The 24,097-nt window shown below is 42.7% G+C and overlaps 1 protein-coding gene across 2 annotated transcripts; it reads left to right on the top strand.

Annotated features, from left to right (window-relative positions):
- Positions 1-917: 917 nt before the first annotated feature.
- LOC141791261 (RNA-binding protein Musashi homolog 1) lies at positions 918-23,771 on the top strand. Of its 2 annotated transcripts, none has more exons than XM_074671541.1 (14): positions 918-1,075; positions 1,565-1,605; positions 2,323-2,404; positions 2,554-2,638; positions 10,772-10,813; positions 11,355-11,447; positions 17,840-17,888; positions 18,692-18,774; positions 18,914-19,031; positions 20,929-21,009; positions 21,498-21,554; positions 22,594-22,653; positions 22,908-23,062; positions 23,164-23,771. In XM_074671541.1, exons 1-14 carry the CDS (start codon positions 1,011-1,013, stop codon positions 23,203-23,205), a joined length of 1,053 nt encoding a protein of 350 aa, XP_074527642.1. In that variant the 5' UTR covers positions 918-1,010; the 3' UTR covers positions 23,206-23,771. The 2 variants fall into 2 exon arrangements, with proteins under 2 accessions (XP_074527642.1, XP_074527651.1); XM_074671550.1 differs by lacking the exon at positions 918-1,075 and adding an exon at positions 1,151-1,408.
- The last annotated feature ends 326 nt before the right edge of the window (positions 23,772-24,097 follow it).

Below are 24,097 nucleotides of genomic sequence, written 5' to 3'. Positions count from 1 at the left end.
ATGTATCACATCACCTTTCAACACATTGAACTGTTTTGTCTCGTCATATCAGATCACAGACGATCACGTATCACATATTTTTATTAATTACATCATTCAAGATCACGTCTCATTGTACTTAAAAAAAATCACATCACATTACGTCATACCTCATATCGAAAAACGTCACAACCCAACATGAATTACCCCTTTTAACAGAACGAACTTGGTGACCTCTAAGCAATGAATGACTTCATAAGCAGCCTGCTGCTTTATGTAATGTGCTGTCTGAGTAAATGTGCTGGGAGCAAGTATCCTGGTTACAGATGTCTCCTTTCACCTGAGACACAACCTGGCGCTGTAGGAGGACATTATTTCCCATCAGTTATACCTATCATCCAACTATGAATTTACTACACATAAAGCAATTACCACTCAGTGGTAGAATAACAGTTACAAAGCTGATTGAAGAAATGCTGGGTTTATATGGTTTGACTGATATTTTATTAATCATTTTGGTTTTACATCTAGGTCTGTTGTTATTTAAACATTATAGAATTGGTGCGAAAGATTGGTGCTGTATCTCTAAACATTCAAATCGCTTTAATGGGCCATGCTGCTGTGATCGACCAATGACAAGGACGGCGGGGAAACACTACAGAGAGCGCCAGTGGCAGCATGAATAAAGGCAAGCAACGTGCAGGAGGGAGGAAGGGGAGGTGGGAGGGGAAGAGGGGGAGGTCCGAGGCCGAGGGTAGGCTACGGGAAAAACGAGGTAGGGGGCGGGGTCTGTCTCTGAGCGTGTATGCATGCATGTGTGCGTGTTTCCTCGCTCAACCCCTCCTCCTTTTAGCCACCCCACCCCCACCTCTCCTGCCCCCCCTCCTCTCGCTCCCCTCCCCTCCCCTCTCTCCCCTCCCTCCTCCCTCGGCTGCCCGCCCCTGAGTCTGGAGCAGCAGCAGCAGCAGCAGTGGAGCCTCACTGCCTCTCCTCGCCTTACAGTGCGGGAATATAGCAGCGGAGAGCAGAGAATGGATACGGAAGGGAGCCAGAGCAGCCTGTCCTCCGGCACGGACAACTCCCCCCACGACCCCTGGTAACAGCCTTTTGCCCCGCCGCACGCGCTCTCGCTCGGCTCTCGGCCCGGTTTGAGTTCACCTTGGACTTTAGTTGAGTTCAGTGCGGGAGAGGAGCCGCGCCGAGACAAAAGACAAGCACGCTGTGGTGTGTGTGTGTGTGTGTCTGTGAATGTGTGTATGTGTGGGATGGATCCACTGAGCGCAGAGGAGACACAGACGCGGCGCTGCTTCCTCTTGTTTGTTTATTTATCTCCATTTTCCTCCATTGCAACTTCTCCTCCATCATCTGGAAGACCCTCTCCTTTTTTCCTCCTCCTCTAGGGGATTATAACGGCGCGACTGGCCGATTGGTGACTTCGCAACATGGCCGATGCTTTCTTCTTACTTTACTGATGCTATATCACATATAATTCCCCCTGTAGTCTCCCCCTTTTACTGTGCATGTGTTGTGCTTGAGAGACGCGTGTTATCCTGTATAACTTACAGCTTGTATTTCTCTCATTCAGCAAAATGTTCATCGGGGGTCTGAGTTGGCAGACAACACAAGGTGAGCTGTCCCGCACGCTACTTTAATAAGTCTGACTGCTTGTTTACTCCTGTATTTCTCCTGCACACGTTTAGTTTAAAATGTATCTTTCTTTAAACCCCGCGAGACTCTATGAAGTTCAGGAGAAACACTGTAAATAGTTAAATCAAAGCCTCCTTTTCAATAAGGATCAGCTCTTTGGATTTAGACTTGCTGAGACGCAGGGAGATTAACACGGGGAAATGCATGCACATCCAACCACTTTGTCTGCCTTTTTCCTGTGCTTTCATTACACAGAAGGATATTTCTAGGCAAAGGCATCGATTATTGAGCGTTAAAGCACAAGTTGGACTCGTATCGATGCCCACTTGTGTTGTTTTCCTTATTGTTGCACTCCGATGAATCCATTCATTTATTTTAAGAGGCATGAGCGCCTACTGGTGCATGGAGACACTTTTTCTAGTAAAGGATGGCCCGTGTTATTATCCCACTGCTGCTGCTATGTCAAAAACAGCAGTCGTCACCAAGTGAAGCATTGTTTGTTGTCCGCAGGGCCTAATGGGCTATTATGCTGAATGGCCAGATAGCCTACAATCTCAGAGGACTGGAGGGGACACACAAACACAACGTGGTCCGCCCGACCCCATTGTCTCTCTCCAGCAACCTCACCAAGGCCTGAGGAGACAATCTAATGATTTGGGTCGATTAAACCGGGTTTCCCTTTGCTTATCTTCCCAGAGGGCTTGAAGGAGTACTTCTGTAAATTCGGCGAGGTGAAGGAGTGCATGGTGATGCGAGATCCCGTTACCAAGCGGTCGAGGTAAGAAGGAGGCGTGTGCGCTCCGTCGTCCTATCACTGGATGCCTCATGCCCTGCCATGCTCCTACATGAGACTGTCGTGAGTTTGCATTTCATTTCTTTCCCCCGGAGCTCATTTGCCTGTGTTGCTGTTTATGTTTTCTTTTGCAGGGGGTTTGGGTTTGTCACATACGCAGAGCAAGCCGGTGTTGAGAAGGTTTTGGCGCAAAACAGACACGAGTTGGACTCCAAAACGGTGAGTTCCTACAGCCCTTTGAAGAGCTGGATGCTTCCAGCTTGAGCAACTTTTCCAATTTCACTTCTGGGTTGCATGTTTTTTCCCCTTTCCCCTCGGTGAATTTTGCCTCCCACCGTATGGCTTGTAAAGTTGAGGAGTAGGTTGCGGAGCACCCCTCCTCCTCCCCTCTCTCTGCTCATTTCCCCCTCCAAATCCCGGTTCAGGGCGCCAACATGAAAGCGTTCTTTCTTGGTCTTCATTGCCATGGTTACCTGGGGACCTGAGTGGGGTAGGAGCCCCTTGCAAAACCCTCAAAGGGTTTATACAGAGAGAGAAGTTTTCTCCTTTTTTTCTTAGCAAATAACAGCAACTGTTTTCTGGTGGCAGGAGGAGAGACAAAGTTTGAGGGAAGGAAACAGTTGTGTTGGTGGTTCTTAAACTGATGTCAGGGAGAGGAAGTCTTCTGTGAGGTCCGAATGAGACTTGATTTAAATATTGATGCTGAGGTTTGTTTGAACAACTGCTGTGATCTAGAGTTTCTCTGTGATTTTCCCTCCTACACTTGTGCTCACACATGAAATTCAAATGTGGGCTAATTGGAAAAACAAGTTCCCCCAAAAAAGAGGCCAGAGTTCAGAATATCAGCTACACAGTGTACACCTTTACACAAGGCAGCTGCAGTAAAACAAGAGTGAATCCCTGTGGTGTGTAGCTTGTTGAAAAACCAAAGCAGCTGACTCAGATTTAAATATCTATGAATGTGTGAACGTTCATGTCTTGGTCATGTAGATTAGTTATAGCAGTGGGACCTGGGTGTGTCTTCATCGGCCTGTGGCTTCTCCTAACCACACACACACACACACACACACACACACACACACACACACACACACACACACACACACACACAATAGGATCGTTTGAGAGTGAAAATCGGCGGCACAGAAAGGCAGCAGTGCCCAGGGGTGGAGAAAGGTAGGAGTTGGTTAGTTGTTGGAGCAAGCCTGTTGCTGGGGGTGATGCCAGCCACCAGAGACTGCGCTGCAACTGCGCGGCCCTGATGGGATTTATGTCTCCATAACAACTTCTCAGCTATTTTGCATTAACTTAAGACACCCTGCTCTGTCGCGAAGCAGAGCTCTGGCTCAATAATCTTGAGTTTGCGTATATATGTAAAAGAGATATTCATGTCACTTTAGGGACGGCCGTCATAAAAAAAAGTTGGATCTTTTGGACAGTTGCTGTGATTTTTATGATTACAAAACGCTGGTCGTAATTTAACATTATTTTTCTCCAGTTAACTTGGAAGTAGCTTCTAAGCAACTGTGAAGTGTTACCTAGTGAGTCATATTACCTATTAAAACTAGGTGCAGTGTATGCGAGCCAGGCCGTGTGTGTGTGTGTGTGTGTGTACATGTGTGTGCGTGATGTGAACACTGGTTAGGAGGGAGCTCAGCCTGGCAGGCCACTGGTGGGGTGAGGCGTTGCCCTATTATAAACCAAAATACAGCACAAGGCGAAACAATAATAATAATGTGAACCACTCAAATGCTGCTTTGGTTGTTGTGGCAGCAGCGAGCGGGGGAAGAGTGGCACGGTATCCAACCTGGTGTTTTAAAAAAAAGGGGGTTTGGTTGCCATTTTATATAAAAAACAAGTGCAGATTTTTTGTTTCCAAATTTTTTGATAATATCTTTAATTTGTAAGGGCTTTATCATTAAAGTCAACTCAGACTGTTGTTTAAATCCTTATTGTAAGAAGCATTTCATGTCAAAGACGCTAGTTGCTATTTGGCTTATTTTTTGCTCTAGCTGCTGCTTTATTTAACTGGCAATCATTTTGCAAGGCTTGCAAAGCAGTTTTATTTTTTAAAGCATCACTAAGCACAGAGGTCACCAAAGTTTGTTTTGCTATGGCTTGTCATGAGCAGGTTTGTAGCCATTAAAGACCACCCCCTATGTAACACCTGTTTCATTTGAACTATTCCCTTCATTTATTTATTTTCAGTGCACTTTGTGTCCTCCTCACACCTGGACTCCCCCCCTCCCTCTCTGCACAGTGAGATGAGGACGACTATTGTTTGATCAGCGTGAGATGCAAGAAAGACTTTCCTCTCTGGAATGAGAGGGAATCACTTGCTGCTCTGATTTGTTTTGTTTTCCCTTTTTTTATGCAGAGTTTTTGATTTTTGTGAGCAAAGACACAGCAGTGCCTGAAGCAGAAAGAAGAGAAAGGAGGAAGGTGAATGAAAAATAAGATGTAACAGCGCAACAGGGTGCTGTTTGAGGACAGGCAGTGTGAGAAGTAAACGATGTGAACCGGTGCAAGGTCCATATTATTGGTTGCTAAAGGAATTAAACATTTACAGTCCTGATACATCCAGCATTGTTTTACCCACTCTTTGAAAGCCACTAATCCTAAACTTATTGAAATTTATAGGAACCATCCATACCTGTGGGCTGCACATTTAGATACAACAAATGAAGTTGCCTTTTTTTTTTTCAGAGTGAGGTCTGGTGGGATTGTTGTTTTGGTTGGAGGTTAGATTTCCTGCTCGGCCACAGTTTGGCCTTAGGGCAGTGGTGTGCTGTTGTGTTTCTCTGGAAAGAGAAGAAGGTACAACTGGTATTTGTTTTCTCTGAGAGATTCTTTACTGGAACCAGTTGTGAGAAGAAGAAAGAAGCTGGCCAGACACTTCTCATCCACTCAGATTAGTGCGGGGTTTTCAGATTTGTGTGTGTTTTATTTGCGGTGTGGATCGAAGAGTTTCATGTGGATTCAGATTTATCCTTGATTTGTTAGCCTAAATTTAAAAAACTGAATTACAGGAATGAGAGACAGATTGGTGTACAGTTATATTTATTTTTATGAGCTACAAACACATTTTTATAGCTGTATTTAAGTGCTGAAGGCCGCACACAAAAAATATGATATTGTCTTCTTGATATGAGATAGCTTTGTGGGAAATTTTTTTAAAGAATTACTAATGTAGGAGACACTTTTTCCTTTTATGTTTGATGCCAGCTAAACAGAAATGCCCTTTTCAAAGTGTGCTTAAGTAGGTGTTAATTGCTGCTTTTTTTCCACCACCGCCTGTGAAGGTACAGTAGTAGCAACCAGCATGGGGCTCATGTAGCTGTTTTCATTTTAGAGCCATGCTCTGCAACAACATATGGTAGCACCAGCCTCTGCGGACTGTTGGCACTACAGCCTGCCATGGCCAACACCTGGTTAGCGGAGAGTTTCTTCAGATGCTAGAGTCCCAGCCCCTCGCTCCTGAGTCGAGATTAGCTGTAACTGCTGACGTGGACAAAACTAGAGAGAGGGGGGGCGGGTGGCGAAGGTGGAAGAGAGAGAGGCCCTACTCTTGTGCTGTAATTAGTATGGATCTGAAAAGCAACTAATCGGATTGAAGGGAGCAAACTGGATTGGACTTCCAAAGGTCCATGCATGGCCTAAGATCCGGGGTTAAAGCCTGGACCTGCCTTAAGGATGTGGAAGCTGGGTTTGTCTCCTACATGCTACATGTGCTCCAACCACACCCCCTCACACCACCGCCCTGGCGTGGCACCCTAGCAGGTTACAGGGGTGGGGTTGTGTTGAGAGGTGGTGGGAGGGGGGATCCTCATTAGTGAGCTTCGTTAACTAATTACTGTGCCATTGTTCAGCTGTGCAGATTGACCCTGCTGGCCTGAGCCCAAACCAAGTCTCTCTCACTCTACAGGCTCTAACACGCCAACTCCCTTTTGTCCTCTCATCTGTTTATAGCTTTTTGTTTAGCTTATATTGATTATTGTACCATAATGGGGCAGCCTGTGGTGCCTTTTTACCAGTGTGGGTGTTTGCCATTTTGTTGAAGGAATGTCTTGGCAGGTTGGCAAACGTGTCAGAGCTTGTGTGTCTATATATGACTTGTTGTTGGTACTTTGGAATGGGTAGATGACTTTGAATGTGTGTTTTTATGCTTCCTTGCCAGTTTAATTACATGTATATGTCACTTTGTATACATAATCCTTGTGTGTATGTGTGATTGTGCTACATTATGAGGGTGCCTGTGAGTGTATGTGTGTTTGTATGTGTGTGTGCCTGTGGGGGTAGCACAGGAGCCCCAGTTCCTCTACGGGCCCATCTGTTTTGTACTCTTTGTCCTGTTAATTAATGAAATCAGAGGGGCTGCCTGCTGGGACGGCCCTGCTTGCACCGCTACACTGGACAGGCCCACTTTCTCATGAGCTGACTCTGTTTTCCAAATGAATGCCTCCTCTTTCTCCCTGTGCTTTCTCATTGTCAGACCCTCTTTCCACCCTTCTCTCTTTTTACGTATCTCTTCAGATGATGTTCATTTTTATATATATTTTTTTGTTTTCCAGTTTGTTACTCTGGTGGATACGCTGGGCCACGTGAGGTGACTATTGGTCGTAGATTAGTGTTGAAAGCTAAACCACCTAAATCATATCGTAGGCTCTTCTGCCGTCACTTTGCTGCCTAGAATGAGCGGAGTTGGATGTCATGAAGCAGGATGTTAGTCAGACTGTTTCACCAACACTCAGTCATAACTCTTCTCTGTCAGTCTGGGAACTTTCTTTTTCCTCTTTCAAAGGTTTTTTTTCCACTTAATTCTTATTAAGTTTTATTTCTTTACTGTTTATTACCACTGCCCAATGTCACACTTTGTAAGAGCTATTTCTGAGTGTTGCAAACAGTAACCTGGCTAAATCATTTTCTCTTTTTGCTTTGTGGCCTATCTGTCTTCCTCAAGGCTAATCCGCCAGTCTGATAGATGCTTTAGTTTTCATTATTACAGCCCTCCTCTGAGTTGGGCCAGATGTAGCAGTTCTATACTAGTTATATCCTGTTGTTACACTGGAGTGGAATGATTTTTTAACAGCATGGCATGACCGTAGCTGTAGTAGCACTACTGCAGATACTGCATTAGGCCTAACCTAGTCTAGTTGGTAACCTTTAAGGCGGATTTTAGGCTCTTTTTGAAAGAGCTCCCTATAACTTAGAAGATACAAAATTGGGGTATTTTGACAAATCTGGGAGGAAATGTATTTATATACCATTAGAAAACCCATGCATTGTCAACAGATCTTTTTTGTTACCGTGTTATCTGTGTCCTTAATGAGTCTGATTACACTGCATTAACAAGGTTGTTGATGCGATTACACATGTTGATAAATCCAGTATTTAGCTGAGTGGATTTGCCTAACAAATAGTCTCCTTAACAGTTTCTAAGTGTTTTGAAATGATTTAAGTAGATTGATCACTCCCCATGGGTGTTAAATTGTTTCCAAGCTTTAATAAAATGAAAAAATAATCAACCAGAGGTAGGTTAGTGTTTAACTGGTAAAAAGGCTGTCAGATCCCTACGTCTGTTGTTTGTAACTTATATTTTGTGTGCAGATACTTTACTGTATGTACCAAGTGTACGTGACTGCAGCCAGCTTGTGTCAAATGTGAGCACTGCCTCCTGACCGCTGTCATTGTCAGCTCATTGTGAGTGTATGTCTCTGCCACACAGTCGCCTCAGGGCAGCACCTGTCCTCTCGTTTTGCTAAAAGAGTCAAAGGCGGGCAGGCTGACCTGAACACGAGAGGCTGTTACCTCCCAGCATCCAGTTTTGAGGGACAACAGTGAACATGTTGCCCACATTTACAGGAAAACAGCACAACACAAGATTTAATAATGCCTCGGCACATGACTGCCTGCTGTAGTAGTGATTCTGTCACTGTGTCTCGCTTCAGAGGTCACTGTAGGTTGTACTTTCTATAATATTGTTTGCCCGTTGCTTGTTGTCTTGAATAGACTAAAAATAGGACCATTTCAGATGCACTGGAACTTTAACTGCATAGTGTAACATGTACAGATGACTACATCTGCACTGTGATATATACTATTTGTATATTTTTCCTGTCCCGCACAATATGAGAAAAATATGTGATGTACGTTATTATCATTTGGTATTAAGATAATCTTTCAATCTGTAATTATTTTACAATTTATGGATGCTTATGAGCCATAACTCATAGCATAAATGTATATCTTCTATCTGTTTGTGTTTTACAAGATACCAAGTTTACAATATGTCCTAACATTGAAAATAAATCCTAAAACAATTTCATTTTCCCCATTTACATAGATGTTCATATTCAGGAGCTGCTTGATGTGCAGCCGTTATGTCTAGACTAAAAAACACATACAGTGAGTGAAAACATGCTATATTCTAATATTTTTCCTTTAATTTGACTCTCATCCCACACTGATGTGTTGTTAAAAGTAGCCCGATATGTCTTATATTTTGGAAAGTGAGCTGACAAATCAAAGGGTAACAGATTAGACATGTTGGTAGTTGTACAGTACAAGGCCTGTAATGTGTGTAATGTCATCTGCCAGCCCAGGCCCTTTAAGAAAGGCTGTGTTGTCATTTTTTTGAGCAGCTCTGTTGGTGCACTGCTGTTGCCGATAGTAGCCGGTGGCTATGCGTGTCCTTGTCACCTTTGTCTTTGTGCTCAGACCAGCTGGAGGTGACACGACTCCTCTCGTCTTTGTGCCCCACTTCAAGGTGCAAAGTCCTTCTGCAATCCCTCCCAAGGATGCTGCAGCTGCATCTTAGTTACATAGCGTTTGGCTCTCGAAAGCAGCGTTAAATCTGAGGTTCTTAAAAGGTCCTCGAAGGGTATTTCTGTCTGTAGATTTGTCATCAGAAGCAGGGAATTATCACAGGAAGGAGATGAAAGGATTGCTTGAATATTGAATGAACACCCGCCCGAGTATTGTGTGTGTGTGTGTTATTCACGTGATAAGTGCTTATTTCTGGCCATTTGATAGGCCCCCTTTTAGTTGCCAATATCAATCCAATACCTCTGATAGCGGCTGTGGGAGACACAAGGGGTTTGGCTTCACACATCCAATTATTAGAACAAAGATGGAAGTCTAAGACCATAATACACTACAAGGTCCTGTGACCCAAAATCTTCTCTCTCACTGGCTTGAGTGAGAATAACACCAGATTCCTCACGAATTTAAAATGACAGGCCGGGCTTTGCATATTTAGCATTATTAAAGGCCAGCTCATTCAAAACTCATTTGCTTCTAATTTTATCTGTAACCTTGACCAGTGCAGAGACATTCCACTTGGGAGGAATATGGATACAGTCAAATCTGACTAATCCAAAATGGAGGTTGTCTGGATTTGTGAGATTTATGAAAATATATATCTGTCTGAAATGTATTCAGAATATTAATAACTCATTTTGGATTCCAGGCTGCCCTGCTGGGCCTGGTTTAGGGCTAAGATGCATGTAGTTGCATCTCAATGTACACTTGACATGTACGGATTCATGTCTTTCTGTGTATTTTTGTCCCTGCGCCTGTTTGTTTGGCTGGTGTTTTTGGATTTTTTGGGGCTTGCATAAACAAGGGTCTACTATACATACTGGCAGATTAGCATACATGCTATTTTTGGACATGAAGGCCTACAGAGGGGTCCAGACTTAGAGGCTCTGTGTTGCAACTAATTCTAGTTGGTTAACAGTGTGATAATTCATCGTTGCCCAAAGCAACATTTAGTTTACAGAAGCACAAAATCAGCTACTGAACAACATTTCCGGGGCAGGTAGAGATTTAGTGTCTTTACTCAAAGAAACTTAAGCTTGGGGAAGGAGACGTCATGGTGGGTTAGCAGAGGTTTACCTCCAAGGCCACAAAAAGATGAGGAAAATATAGGTTCTCTTTCACCCTGTTTTTTTATTTAGGAGGGGGTATCCTGGAAATCAAGCACCCAGCTCAAAATGTTCATCAGTGTTTTATCAGTTTTCTACTGAATTACATCTGTTAGTCTGAGATAGATTTTACAGTCATATCAGCATGCTTGGTAACAAGGATAAAGGTAATGTCCTTAATTTTCTTTAAACAAAGAAGTAGTTCTGTCGTCAGCTTAAGTTTTCACTTAAGTTATCTGTCTATTTCCAACAATGAGAATGTGAACCTAGAGCCAATGCTGAGGAAATCTATCATGTCAAAAGAAGGTAGCCTCAGCCTGTCACCAACAAGTTTCTTACAGATAGCAGCAAAATGTTCATACTTCTGGTGCTGAAATGTTCCTTATTATTCTTTTTCCACTCACATGAGCTTATCTCTTGCCCGCAGATCGACCCAAAGGTGGCGTTTCCCCGCCGGGCTCAGCCTAAGGTGAGTGTGCCCTGAAGGGGTTAACACTGAGGAGGAGCGGTGATGCTGTCATGTGTCACCTCTCATCACTCAGCTCTGATTGGCTGGGATTAGAGTCAGGGCACGTGACCAAAGAGGAGCAGCAATCCACTTGTCCAGCCTGACCTTGTGACCCTGTACCCTGACCCCAACCAACCCCCTAACAAGCAGCAGCCGACACACACACACACACACACACACACACACACACACACACACACACACACACACACACACACACACACACACACACACACACACACACACACACACACACACAAAGATTGTCCAAACACACACTAACAAATACCTTTACACATTATTTACCTGTACCCTGACCCCAGTACACTTCTCCAAACCCTAAATAAAATGACACTGAAGTAAAGAGAATTAGCTTAAATGCTCAGAAGAGCTTTCAGAGATTAGATAAACACCAACAACACAAGTCTCTTTATCAGCCACATCTCCCCCCTGCCTAATGTTATTAGTGGTAAACGATGCCTTCTCCTCCTTCTGTTGCTAGCTGGTGACCAGGACAAAGAAGATCTTTGTAGGAGGACTGTCAGTCAATACCACCATCGAAGATGTGAAGCATTACTTCGACCAGTTTGGAAAGGTAAACCATACACAAATCCAGCATCTGTTCTGTAGCAGTTACACACTGTGATAAGCTCCAGACCTAGATTCTACAGAGCAGTTATTCCCACTGCTGAAAAAGTACCTGCTCCTTCAATGGTCTCAATCACAATTTACAAATTAACTCAAAATTAACTCACTCTAATTGATATGTTTATCACACATTCCTAAAAAAGTAAAAATCAAATTGTACTCTTAATATATAAGCACACTGAGCGGTCACTCTTATTCATGTTGGCTGGAGTGCCTTGTGTTGTAACTGTTAGCTAACTTTTTCAACCATACATTACCTTAAGTTAGCCTTCAGTATTTTAGCCTTTAGCCTTAAAGGCAATTCTGTGTCTTTGACTTTTATATAAAAGAGTCATTGTATAGCATTTTGAAGCTAGCTATTTCAACATTTTTTAAAAAAAATCCTAACTTTTATCAAATGTTAGCTTTTTAGTAATGTTTTTCTTAATAGTGTTAGCTAGTTGTCACCAACTCGCTCAGCAGCTGTGGTTCGCTGTGAACTCTGTTTTTGATTTCATTCAGGAATAAATCAGGGTTTTTACAGTAGCTCAAGCTCCTCCAAAGTGTTTCCCCCTTGCTACTGCAGAAATACACTCGAGTACATATTAAAGTTGTTGGGGACCACTGCTCTAATGGTCTGTGGCTCCTTTTACTGACTTTTTTCATTTGTTAGCTCTATCCCTCACACACCTTTCAGCCCTGGCTTGTTTTTCTTCTCCTGTTTCTCTTTTCATTTGAGTTGAGGCGCAACAAACAGTGTGAAATGTGCCTAATTTCAGAGAGAAAACAGCAGATGTTAAAAGGAGGACTGAAAGAGCTGTATGGCCATTGAAGTTCTTCTGATTTAGTCACAGTATTATTTTGTTTGTAAGTTTGTCTTTTTTGGTTGGCTGTTTTGGGCTTTCTCTGATCCCATCTCTGTGTGTTTGGCTCCATACATATGTCCTGCTCAGCTCCTTTGAATGAAATTTGGTGAAAGGCAAACACATGCTGTGGAGACAGATGAGTGGCTGAGGAGAGGGAGGATGAAAAAAAAGCAGCAAGAGGAGGGTAGATGGAGGGGGACTGAAAGGGAAGAAGCAGCCCCCCATGGAGCGAGAGGGCGGGGAAGTCGAAAGGGTTGAAGGGCAGAGAAAAAGAGGAATGTGGAGATACTGTGAAGAAAAAGTAATTATTAAAAAGGAAAACGCCAAACTTATGGATAGTAAGTGAACTGAGTTGTCCCTCATGCAAGACATGTTTGGTTGATTCTGAGCTGACCTCACTTTAGGGGGTTTGGGAGAGGAGTTCAGGCTCTTACATATTAACTAATCAAATGCAACAGCTGCTCCTGTAACAGCCCCCCCTGCTCCCAACTCACCCAAAATCTGTACCTCAACTCCCTCCTATCCCTCGTACACACCCTGCTACAGTCCCCTCTCTGCTTGTTGCCGTGGTGACCTGCATTGGCCCATTGTCCCACTGTAATCCTGTGTTTTTTGTTTCCTTTAAAAAATGAGTAAGAAGTGTGTATTTGCATGAATGGAAAAAAGGGTGTGTGTGTGTGAGTGTGTGTGTGTGTGTGTGCAGAAAAGTGTGACAGTGGCATGACTGAGGCGGCAGAGGGAAGCGAGCTTGCATATATTTGTGCAGACTCTAACACTCACAGGCAGAGATGCAGATGTCACAAACATTAAATGTGGTGTTCTGCTGTTGTAGAGCAAGAAAGAGTCTGAAAATGAACATTGCTTCAGGATGTCGGCCTAATGGGTTGGAAGAAATTAACAGCACGAACCGCCTTCTGCCTCGTGTCTGCCCGTGTTTTCTCTCAGTTGCCCTCTGACTCGTGTTTGGGGTATTACCATATTTCAGGTGTGAGCTCAAATTGGAATGGCATCTTCTGATTCTGGGTCATTTACCTGGATTACATGTGGGACCAACACCCTTTAAGGTGGGTTTTGTGTCATGCTTCTTGAGTGTGTTTTTTAAGATGGCAGCTCTGTGCTGAATCAGTCCTCCCTGGTGATCACACACACTCATATCTAAGACAACACTCACTCCACAGGATGAGGGAATATTTGGACTGTTTGGACACGTGAGACCAAAGCTGGATGGTGGATAGCGCCAATCCCACAGTGCATTCCTGCAGTGCAGGAGGTATTTCTTGTTTATTATCTGAGCCTGGTTACACGGTGCAGGTCGAGATGGAGTCTTATTTATTTTCACACTGTGGCACCACCTCGCAAGGAAAACACAGGATGCACTATGCATTTTCTGCAACACTTTGATACAGGCTAGCGTTCATGTTTTTGGAGCACACTCCTGAAAACACACCTATGCAAACTTCACCGGACCAAACTGAAATGAGTGCTAAGTTGACACATGAGGTGTGTCACACCAAACAGATCAGTAAAAAACATGTTACAAATGCATTTTGACCTACGGACTAGACCTGTACCATTTAATGAAAATAAATGATTATGTTGTCCAATTAGCGATTACTTTTGAGAAAGTAACAATCTTACTACGTGCATAGAGGCTTTACTTTACAGCTCATGACCAGAGTTGGTGGTGTGTCCTGATTAAATCTGCAATTCATAAAAAAGGGACTTGAATTGGCACTGATTTATCTGAGAGTAGCTGATGGCTAATTCTTACTTCATCTGACAAACAGGCAAAGAGTTGGCGTATATAACGGCCATGCTCGCATAGAACTGAAAGCCGATTGATTGTGGTTGAAGTTTTTCTTTTTTTATCAAGAAAAGAATAGATAACATTCTGCCTAATTTGGAGCAACAAAAACACAGTGTTACTTTGAAAATCACTTGTGTTTTAATTTTAATTTACTAGAAAAGCACTCAGAGAGGGCAGACCTCCTCCAGGCACATTGTGATTGTCACATAACACTTTAGTCCTACTTTAATGTTATACTCCCTTTTAACAGACTGTCTGCTACAGTTTGGTGTAAGTTGCAGGTTTGTACAATACTTTGTTTCCTGACAGTGTTGAAAATTACGATGACCCAGTACATATTTCATATTCCAGATCTTAGTATCCAGAATATTGCCTGGATCTGGATCGTACTTTAACATTTGTCAGAAATTATGGTAACCTTGTCTTGTATTCTTTTGCAAAGCAATCTGACCATTTATCGTGGAGTTGTATACACATATGGTGAAAAAAGCCCTATCTCACAATGATAAAATTTTTTTTTTTTTTTAAATCCTGGATCCACAGGGTGATCCAGATCCATTTTGAATATTTCCTGAAAATTATTCCATTTTGAATATTCCCTGAAAATTTCATCAAGATCTGTTTGTTACTTTTTGAGTTATGTTGTTCACAGAAAGACACAGGCTCCCCAAAACACAACCTCCTTGGTAGAGGTAATAAAGGAGGATGTGTGGTTAAACTTTGGTAAAAGATAACCTCTTTAGGTAAGGTCCTGATAGACACAACAGTAACCACAATTTTTTGGAATACTCACATGTACCACCGACTTAATCCAACTCTTTACAACTTCCTGTGTAACCCCACAAAAGCTGCTTCAAAATCAGGCATTTTAGTTCATAACAATCACTTAAAACACACTAAATCTCAGAGGAACTGGTTGATTTAGAGATTAAGTAACTTGGAAATTTGAGCTTTTCTTTCAAAATGTCCTCAGGCCAGAAAGATGACAGCGGACATGTTTGCATAGTTAGCTGGTCTGATTCCTGAGGTGAAGGCCTTCTAAGCCCTATCTGGTAGAGAGTTTCATACTACTCTGTGTTTTTGGCCCAGAATGAACCAGAGTGGAACAAGGAAACGTGTCTGAAACTGTGTATCAGGCATGCTGTTAGGTAATTTGATAATTAGCATTTCAGGCATTTTGGTCATACAGTCAATTATGTTTAATCCAGAGGAAATCCCTGGTTCCATGCTTTTTATCCTGCCTGGCTGAACTGCATTCCTGAAAATACCTTACGTGAAGAACTACCATTTAAAACCTGCTTTTTCAAAAACTCCTCTGAAATCAAAGAGAGAACAGGTCAGAGCAGTGAGCGAGAGGAAGGAGTGGATAAGATGAAAAATGCAGCATGGACGGGGCAGACGGGAAAAGTTGGGACTCCACTCACCCATGTGAGCCGGCGATTAGGAGGCTTGACTGAACACTTTGTCTGCTGGCCTGTTTAGAGAGACGGCCGGGGAGAGGGAGAGGGAGATGAGAGAGAATGAAAGAGGGAGATGTGAGGAGACAGAAGGGGAAAAATGTGAATGCCACCTTTCATAATCTTGCAGTGGTGTAATGGACTTGTCAGCAAACGCTTGTTCTTCAGACAACAGCTGCACGCTTCACTAAAAACAGGATATTTTGTGATGCAGGATCACAGACGAGCCTTGTTTTTGGTACACCTGAGAATGTCAGAACTTCACGAGATTATGACCTCAACTTTTCCTCTTCACTTGCTGCATGCATGCGTGATGACTGGTTAGCGACTGAGCTGCTGCTAAGCCAATCTCAGACCCCCACAGCTATCCAATCAGATTGTCTTACAGCACCCTGGGCAGTGGACATCGGAGATCGTCTTGTTATTGGGTTTGGCAAGGGCAGGGGGCTGGTGTGCGACCAGAGCATAAGCTCACACACGTGATGGAATATTTCTCAAGTCATCACACCATTATAATCCAATGGAGAACAAGTAGATGGTCCATGTTAGCATGAGCCTGCAGCATTTCCCCTTTAAAAATGTACAGTCAGGCATCACTCATCTCCTCCACAGTGGATGCCAGTGCTAATGCTAACATGTGGGCTAGCTGTGCATGTAACTCTACTCTTATGATAACATGTTGGCCTGCAGCTGTCTACTAACTGTCCTGTTCCCTGGCTCGCTGCTGTGTCATTGAGTTTGGATGACCGGAAGGGTAGGAAGGCATGAGAAGAGAGGAGAGGAGAGGAGGAGGGGGGCAGGAGGAGGTAAAATCTGAATGAAGGACAGAGCGAGGAGGAGGGGGTGCTCTGTGTTTGTTTGTGTCCGTGCTAGATGGTGACAAGGATGAGAGTTAAAAGGCAGGGACTGTGTGTAAGCTCCTCTAAATGATGATCATTCAGCAAAGGGGAATCGAGGAATCTCTTCCTCAGGCTCAGACGTAATCTCAGTCAGACTAGAGGACATGTTTCTTATCTGAGGGTGACAGTTAGAAATCAGACAGCCTGGTCATTTACAGGCCTCTGCCACTCATGTTACAGCGGTTTCAGTTTCAGTGCTTGGTGCCCTAATGAAAATAGACATGCAGTCATACTCCACATGTGTCTCTCCAGGCTGTGTTTTAGATTTTTGTGAAAGTTGTGGCACAGCTTTTAAGCAATTCTCTGTTAAACAACACAAAAAAAGTGTTATTTCCGCAGTGACCCCGGGCCTTGGCTTCCTTTCTCCCTCCTCATGCCGTCAGAGCTCGAGCAGAAGCTGCTAACTTTCCTGCCAGTGAAGGACAAGTGAGAGCGAGAAAGAGAGAGTGGGAGGGTGGGAGGAGGGAGAGAGGGGTGAAAAGAGGGGGGAGGAGGAGGAGGAGTAGGAATATGAATAGGGCAGTGGAGTGAGTGCAGAAAAGAAAGTGGAGGGAGAAGGACTCTAAAGAAAAGTGTGTTGACAAAGACCGCAGTTCACTTTGTTCTCCACTCTCTGATCTAAAATATTAGATGACAGATTTTTTTCATCCTTCATCAAAACTTTACCTTCCATGTTTTTTCCCTCCCAACACCTCCCATTATTCATCAGTTTCTCCTCTTTTTTCCCTGTCACATGCTCCCTCTCTCTTTCCTCCTTTCTCCTCTGCATTCTATTCATTGAAATTAGCCGGGGTGGACTGGGGGGCAAGTTCTTCTAATTGAAATTCTTTACAGCGTCTCCATGGGAATAGTAAACTTTGTGGAGAGGGAAAGAAAGACAAGCGAGGGTGAACGAATGAAAGCAGGGTGGGGAGAAGAGAGAGCGGTTTGTGAGAACTCTCAAAGAAAGGAAAAGATGGGAAAGAATTACCTCCAGTGCCTCATCAACCAGCACCATTCACTTTTTTATCACCTTGATAGATCATATGACATTTTATTTTTATGCACCCTTTCTCCCCCAACCCTTCCTCCCCCATTTCCCTTCATTTCCCCATCACTCTCTTTCTCTCTCTCCCCTCTCATTCTTTCTTTTTCTTTCCTCCTTTGTCACCTGTCACCCCTCCCTCTCTCCCTTCCACCCTCTCCATCTGTTTTCCCCTCTTACTCAAATGCTAAAGAGGGACAATGGCACCCCATGCTGTGTAATGATGTGTGTTTGTGTGTGTGTGAGTGTGAGTGTGCGTGTGTGTTAATATGTCGAAGCTCATCTATTCTCTGCTTTGTTCTCACAGGTCGATGATGCCATGCTCATGTTTGACAAAACAACCAACAGACACAGAGGTATGTATGCACAGTTACATCACACTCACACACACACACACACACACACACACACACACACACACACACACACACACACACACACACACACACACACACACACACACACACACACACACACACACACACACACAGTCATTACATTAATGCGTGTAGACACACTAAGTGAGAAATGAAAAGAGGAAACAACGAAATAGAGTCAGCGGTTACACCTCGGCAAAAAAAAAGAGAAAGCTGAATCCTTCTCCAATCATATTCTTTTGTCTTTCCGGCGCTCTCACCTCCCCGTGTTCATTTATCTCTGTCTTCAGTCAATGCAGCGCCCGCTGAGGGTCACCATGCAGGGTCAGCACTGTGAGGATGTTACTTAATGAGACAAGTGAGGGAAGAGGGAGAACAGAGAAGGAAGGGTGGAGGTGTAGTTGGAAAAAATTGTCTGATAATTGGGAGAGGGCAGTAAATCCAGGTCCACATTGCCCCTGCTTCTCCAGATGATTGACAGGCAAGCCATGCAGTGCTTGTTCCAGCATCATCAGCCTTTCGTGTTACAAATGACAGATCACAGTGTGACTATATCTACCTATAGGTAACCTGAAGAGCAACATCTAGGATTCAATAAATATGTTTAAATGCTTATGATGCTTTTTGTTCTCTTTGTAGAGAACTACAAAGAAGTAAATACTTGTTTTTGTCTTTATTACTTATTTTTATCTTTGTCACACACAGGATGTTACAAACACAAACTGTCAAAGAGGTCAAATGTTGAAATGAAAGTCTGTTTTCTGTGTGTCTGTGACTTTCAGGCTTTGGCTTTGTTACCTTTGAGAACGAAGATGTGGTGGAGAAAGTGTGCGAGATCCACTTCCATGAGATCAACAACAAAATGGTACGCACATTAAAAAAACACACACAAAAAAAAAGAGTAACTCAAGCGTCAAAGTGTGCTCTGAGTTTATGAAGTTAGTTTTGTTGTGTACTTTCACTTTGGTTTTTTTTTCATTGAGTTTTGGTTTCCTTTACTTCAGGTGGAGTGTAAGAAAGCTCAGCCCAAGGAGGTGATGACGCCGACAGGCTCTGCCAGAGGTCGCTCCAGAGTGATGCCTTATGGGATGGATGCCTTCATGCTGGGTATTGGCATGCTGGGTATGTTTTAAAATCAAAGATTGTAAAGACAAACACAGATTACAGAGGTAAACATAGTGAGAGTTACACCTACAGCAAAAACAGTAGTCATTATAAAGAGCCATTAAAGGTTTTTGATGTAGGCAGAAGGTGTTGGGACTCGGCCGATGCTAATTGACTGTTTCATGTATCTCAATTTAACAACGCATTTTATTTATTAAGAAACTATCCTTTTTCACACCTTATAACAATTTGAGTCATTGCTCCAGTATAACAAACTATAACAAAAATTTAGCCAAAAAATAAATTTCTAAAGCATTTGTGAATTCCACATGCTGAAATAAAATAAATTATAAAGTTATGTATTTAAATTTGCTAAATAATCCATCTTTTTGAACAGCCTAGTAATGAGCTCATCAGGTCTAATTTGAAAAGTGAGGCCATGAAAAGAACCAGATTTTTATTTTGCTGGCACCGTTTATAAAGTGAACTCCTGGAAATGCTTTTAAAAAAACAGACTAGAATGAAATCGGCTTCCTGTTGCGGTTTTAACCATCCCTGAGATGAATTTCTTGAACGCATCTCCTGTGAATAAGATGACAATGTGTGTTTAATTTAGAGGTCACACTCTGAAGGGCAAATGATTTCCACACACTGGAGTAAAATAGGGTCTGACAGGATTCTCATTGAGAAAACAAACTGAGAGCGAAACATGCCTTTTTTTGTCACCTGGCTCCCTCTACTGGACGTGTGTCATACTGTAAGGATACAAGGATGATGTGTCAATAACGGCTGTAGATATGGGAATACTCATGACATATATTCATTGTTTTATTTATCCTGAAAGAAATGAAGGTGAAACTTATTCAGTGTGAAGCCAATGCTTTGATCTTCATATACAAGGGCATCTCTCTAAACAGAATTATTCTGCTAGCTGAGTAAAATGTCTAAGAAACTCAAACACAACCTTTGAGGCTGAATTTCAGACAGGCCTTCTCATTTATCACTGCTAGTTATGGGGGAATGAAACGCTCCAAAGCTTTGAGGGTTTTCTTCCTATTGGCACTGAAAAAATTAAGGCTTATAAATGAAGCAAAACACTTTAATAGTGTCTCTAAAACTCAAAGAGACCCGCTCAAATGTAGTGTAACTACTTTACCTTGTTTTTACTTAAATTTGAAAATCACACAAAGAAACTCAAGAAACCCATACATAAAAAATGATGGTATTCCTTTATCTACATATACTTCACTTAATATGGATACAACTGTAAAATGAGTTGTAAATGAGTGAATGAATAAGCATCGTTAAAAAGACCTAAAACTTTTAGATTTTTATTGATGATAAATTTAATATTTGTAAAATCAGCTTATTATTTATTACATCTCGGACTAATTATGCCTTCATGCCCTCAAGTCTTCTTCTTATATATCTTTCTCAAATTGTGCAGAACAATTATAAAGATAGTGTAACTTCACATGTTTTGGATGGGGAGCTTGTTTGCTGAACACATTAACAGCAGGTTATTGATAAAAGCTTCCAGAGATAAAATGCTCTGTTTGCCTGTGTTCTTTGGCCTTCATGCAGAGAAAAATGACAGCTCTGTGTAAGTTCATGAAACAAAAAAAAGAGTTTTCTCAGCCTATATTCATAGGACATCTGAAGAGAGACGAAAAATGAGGGGAGTGGAGAGTGGGGGGAAGACGTGCAGTAAATGGCTGTGACTGTCAAATCGTGTCTGCTGTCAAATCAGGACCATAATCTCTGTGCGTAGGGTAAATAAGGTTTTTAAATATATACGGTAATGTAAACCATTGTAGATACAGCATAAAAGAATACAAGTCAACGGGTGTTTCTTCTCTCCGCCCTCATGAATCCACATCAGCTCAGCTCATGGTTGTTTTCTGTTTCCTAACAGGCTACCCGGGCTTCCAGACAGCAACCTACACAAGCCGCAGTTACTCTGGTATTGCTCCTGGTTACACTTATCAATTCCCAGGTGAGACTGAGTGCGTGTGATATTAAATTCTCTTCTTTAAAATCCTCTTACAGGGAAAGGATAAAGGTGAAATGATGTTAAGTTGATCCAGTTGTGATGTACAGGGATCTTGAGCGTGCACATTTTATGTGGTTTTATTTTCAGCAGGGTCCCTGACTGCTTGTTGATTAATGACTGTGATTTTTTAAGGTCTTCCTGACACTTACCAAACTCTCCTCTCCTTCCTCTTAATCTGCCTGTTTCCTCCTTTATATTCTGTGTTTATTTGATCTACTTATGTAACCCTCCTTTTTTTGGCTGCCCCCCGCCCCCCTTCCTTTGCTCCCACCTTCCTGCCTGTCCTCACTGTAGATGTGTTTAAATTATTAGATGCTGTGCTTGTGTTCTGCAGAGGCAAAATGTCCCTGCGTGTGTGGCTTGGTAGTGCAACCAGTGGATGGTGACTGTATTTACAAAGCCCTTTCTCTCTCGACCTTCTCTGTTTCTAGAATTCCATTTAGAGAGGACCCCCCTCCTGACATCATCCCACCCCCCTGAGCTGGCAGGTCAGTAGCACCCAGAGAGAAAAAGGTCAACTGCAGAACAGTAAATGAAAGTGCCTGCAAGAAAAAGAGTCAGTTTCAATGAGTTTCTTTGAAGAATCTTTACCTTTGACGTGAGCGTACGATGGTTCACCTTACCCACACTGCTCCTGTTTATTTGTGAAACCAAACTTTAAGTAAGTGTATGGTAATAAGACCAAGTTTGCTCCTTCAAGCTTCCTTCTGTCTGTGAATCCTGGGAACATGATATCAGATAGCCTCTTATAGCATTTAAATGCTAACCAAATTACTTCCAGAGCTGTTCACAAGGCTTAGGGGCTTTCTGATGAAAGTTAATGTCAGCAGCTATTATTAACAGCAGCAACACTTTTGGTTCATTTCAGTGAAAAAACAAAATACAGACAAAAATAACTGAATCATGAGAAGATAGATGAAAACAGAAATAAAGAAAGGCTAATTGTGTAAACTTAACTAAAACTCATTCATTTTATTAAGAAATTTACCAAAAGAATAACTAGAGTTATACAATAAATCAAGCAGCATTTGACCTACTGTAATACGTCTTTACTAACTCAGGACTCTGGTGTACTCCTCACTTCTTTGTGAATTAGTTGTGAATACAAAAACTGTGTCTCCTGAAGGACTGACACACTTACTTTTTTCCTCGTTTAGAAGCTATTTTTAGATTCAGGATGTGTTGTGAATTTGACCCCTGCATCCCTTCTTCTCTCCTTCACTCTGCCATCTAGTGGCCACATGTTTTACTTACAGCTCCCTTAAAAATCAGCATCTTTTTTAAGCAGAGGGTGTTATTTCCTTTCTGTTTAAATCAGAGTTAAAATTGTATCAGATTATATATTTTAGGTACAGGTTGTTTTTTGAGATCCCCCCCCCCCCATCTTGATGGATTTGATTGGATGATGGATTTTGGAGCAGATGTTGAGTCAGCTGGGATAGAGCTGTAAATCGTTACTCACATTCTGATACGAGTGATCCTGAATGACTCATAGATGCAATAATTATGTTTGTGTTCGTCCCTCAGCAATTCCCCTGACTGCGTATGGACCAATGGCAGCAGCTGCAGCAGCAGCAGTAGTTAGAGGTACGTATGTGTGCGTGTGCGTGTGTGTGTGTGTGTGTGTGAGAGGGAGAGAGCCAGAGACACAAGCTGAGACAAAGAATGACGTAGACTTGTATTCCTCCCCCAGGTAGAATGTGTGTACAGTCCAGCCAGGACAAATAAAGAGAATATTTTTAGACATGTGTGAGTGTGTCAGCGTGTGTGTATGTGTGTGTGTGTGTGTGTGCGTAAAGCCCTCTAGTGATGGAGCCTGACTCCCCTCCTGTCTCTTTCAGGCTCCACCCCTTCACGCACAGCTGGTTTCCTGGGAACCAGCAGCCCTGGACCAATGGCTGACTTGTATGCTGCAGCCAATCAGGACTCAGGAGTCAGCAGCTACATCAGCGCAGCTAGCCCCGCCCCCAGCACAGGGTTTGGCCACGGACTAGGGGTAGGTCATGCTTACACAGACACATGCAGACTCTTCAGTGCAGGCTTGGAAGCCCATACTTTATCAGAGTAATAAAAGCGTAGCCTGTCTTGTATCCTCAGGGTCCTCTGATTGCTACTGCGTTCACTAACGGCTACCACTGAGAGGACTCAGGTCACTGAAGACAGGAGGGCTTCTCCTCTGCTGACGAGCCAATCAGAACGCTGGCTGCCCACTGATGGCATAACCTGATTGGCCGGCCGCAGGCTCTTCCGGGATCTCCTGGCTCCCTGTGGCTCCACCCACCGACTGAATATCTTTTAAAATCCTGAACTCTGTTTTTTGCTGTACTAATCTCACTTCATCATAACGTCCCTGTCTCTCCTCGTTTGTCCTCATGTAGTCTAATGACTAGACCCTAACTTTATCCATTATTTTTCTTTTTCTTGAAGCTGAGAGAAAAGAACTGCAAAAAAATCTCTGAAGAAACATTTGTCATCTTTGACAAAGACACAGAGGACTATTTTTGAGTTTTTTTTTTATTGTTATTATTTTATTTTAATGTGATATGACGCTTCATGATGAAATCCCTCACAGCTGTTACTGATGTGAACTGAGAGAGAGAATGGGAGACGGTCTTTGACAGCAAGCAGTTTTTAACAAAGGAAGAACAAATCCAACAAAGTCCTTTTTTAACTTGAGCTTCACGGAAACATGAAAAAAAAACAAACAAACAAGTAAAATGTATATTTTGGTAGTCTTTAAAACAAAACCTTTGTAATATTGTTATTAATATTGACATAATAATGATAATCTGTAAGGTATTTTATTCTGTAATTGGTTTTAAAGCAATGTTTTTATGTCTTCCTGTAAGATATTGTACATAGACGTTGGGGTGAGTGAGGGTGGGGGGAGGAGGGGTTACTGAACTGGCTGGCATGTCATTGGTTGGTTCGGAAAGGGTTAACAGCATTTGACTGGATGTCTTTATCAGTATGCATATTGTTAATGTGTACGTTTTTGGCCAGTCCGCTCCAGCGACGTAACGCTGTCGAA

Source organism: Halichoeres trimaculatus, unplaced genomic scaffold (assembly GCF_033239565.1).
Source record: "Halichoeres trimaculatus isolate MK-OKI-2021-1 unplaced genomic scaffold, fHalTri1.1 fHalTri1_scaffold_1, whole genome shotgun sequence".
Lineage (NCBI taxonomy): Eukaryota > Metazoa > Chordata > Actinopteri > Labriformes > Labridae > Halichoeres > Halichoeres trimaculatus.
The sequence above is the reverse complement of the archived record's forward strand: the minus strand, read 5'-3'. Positions and strand labels throughout refer to the sequence as shown.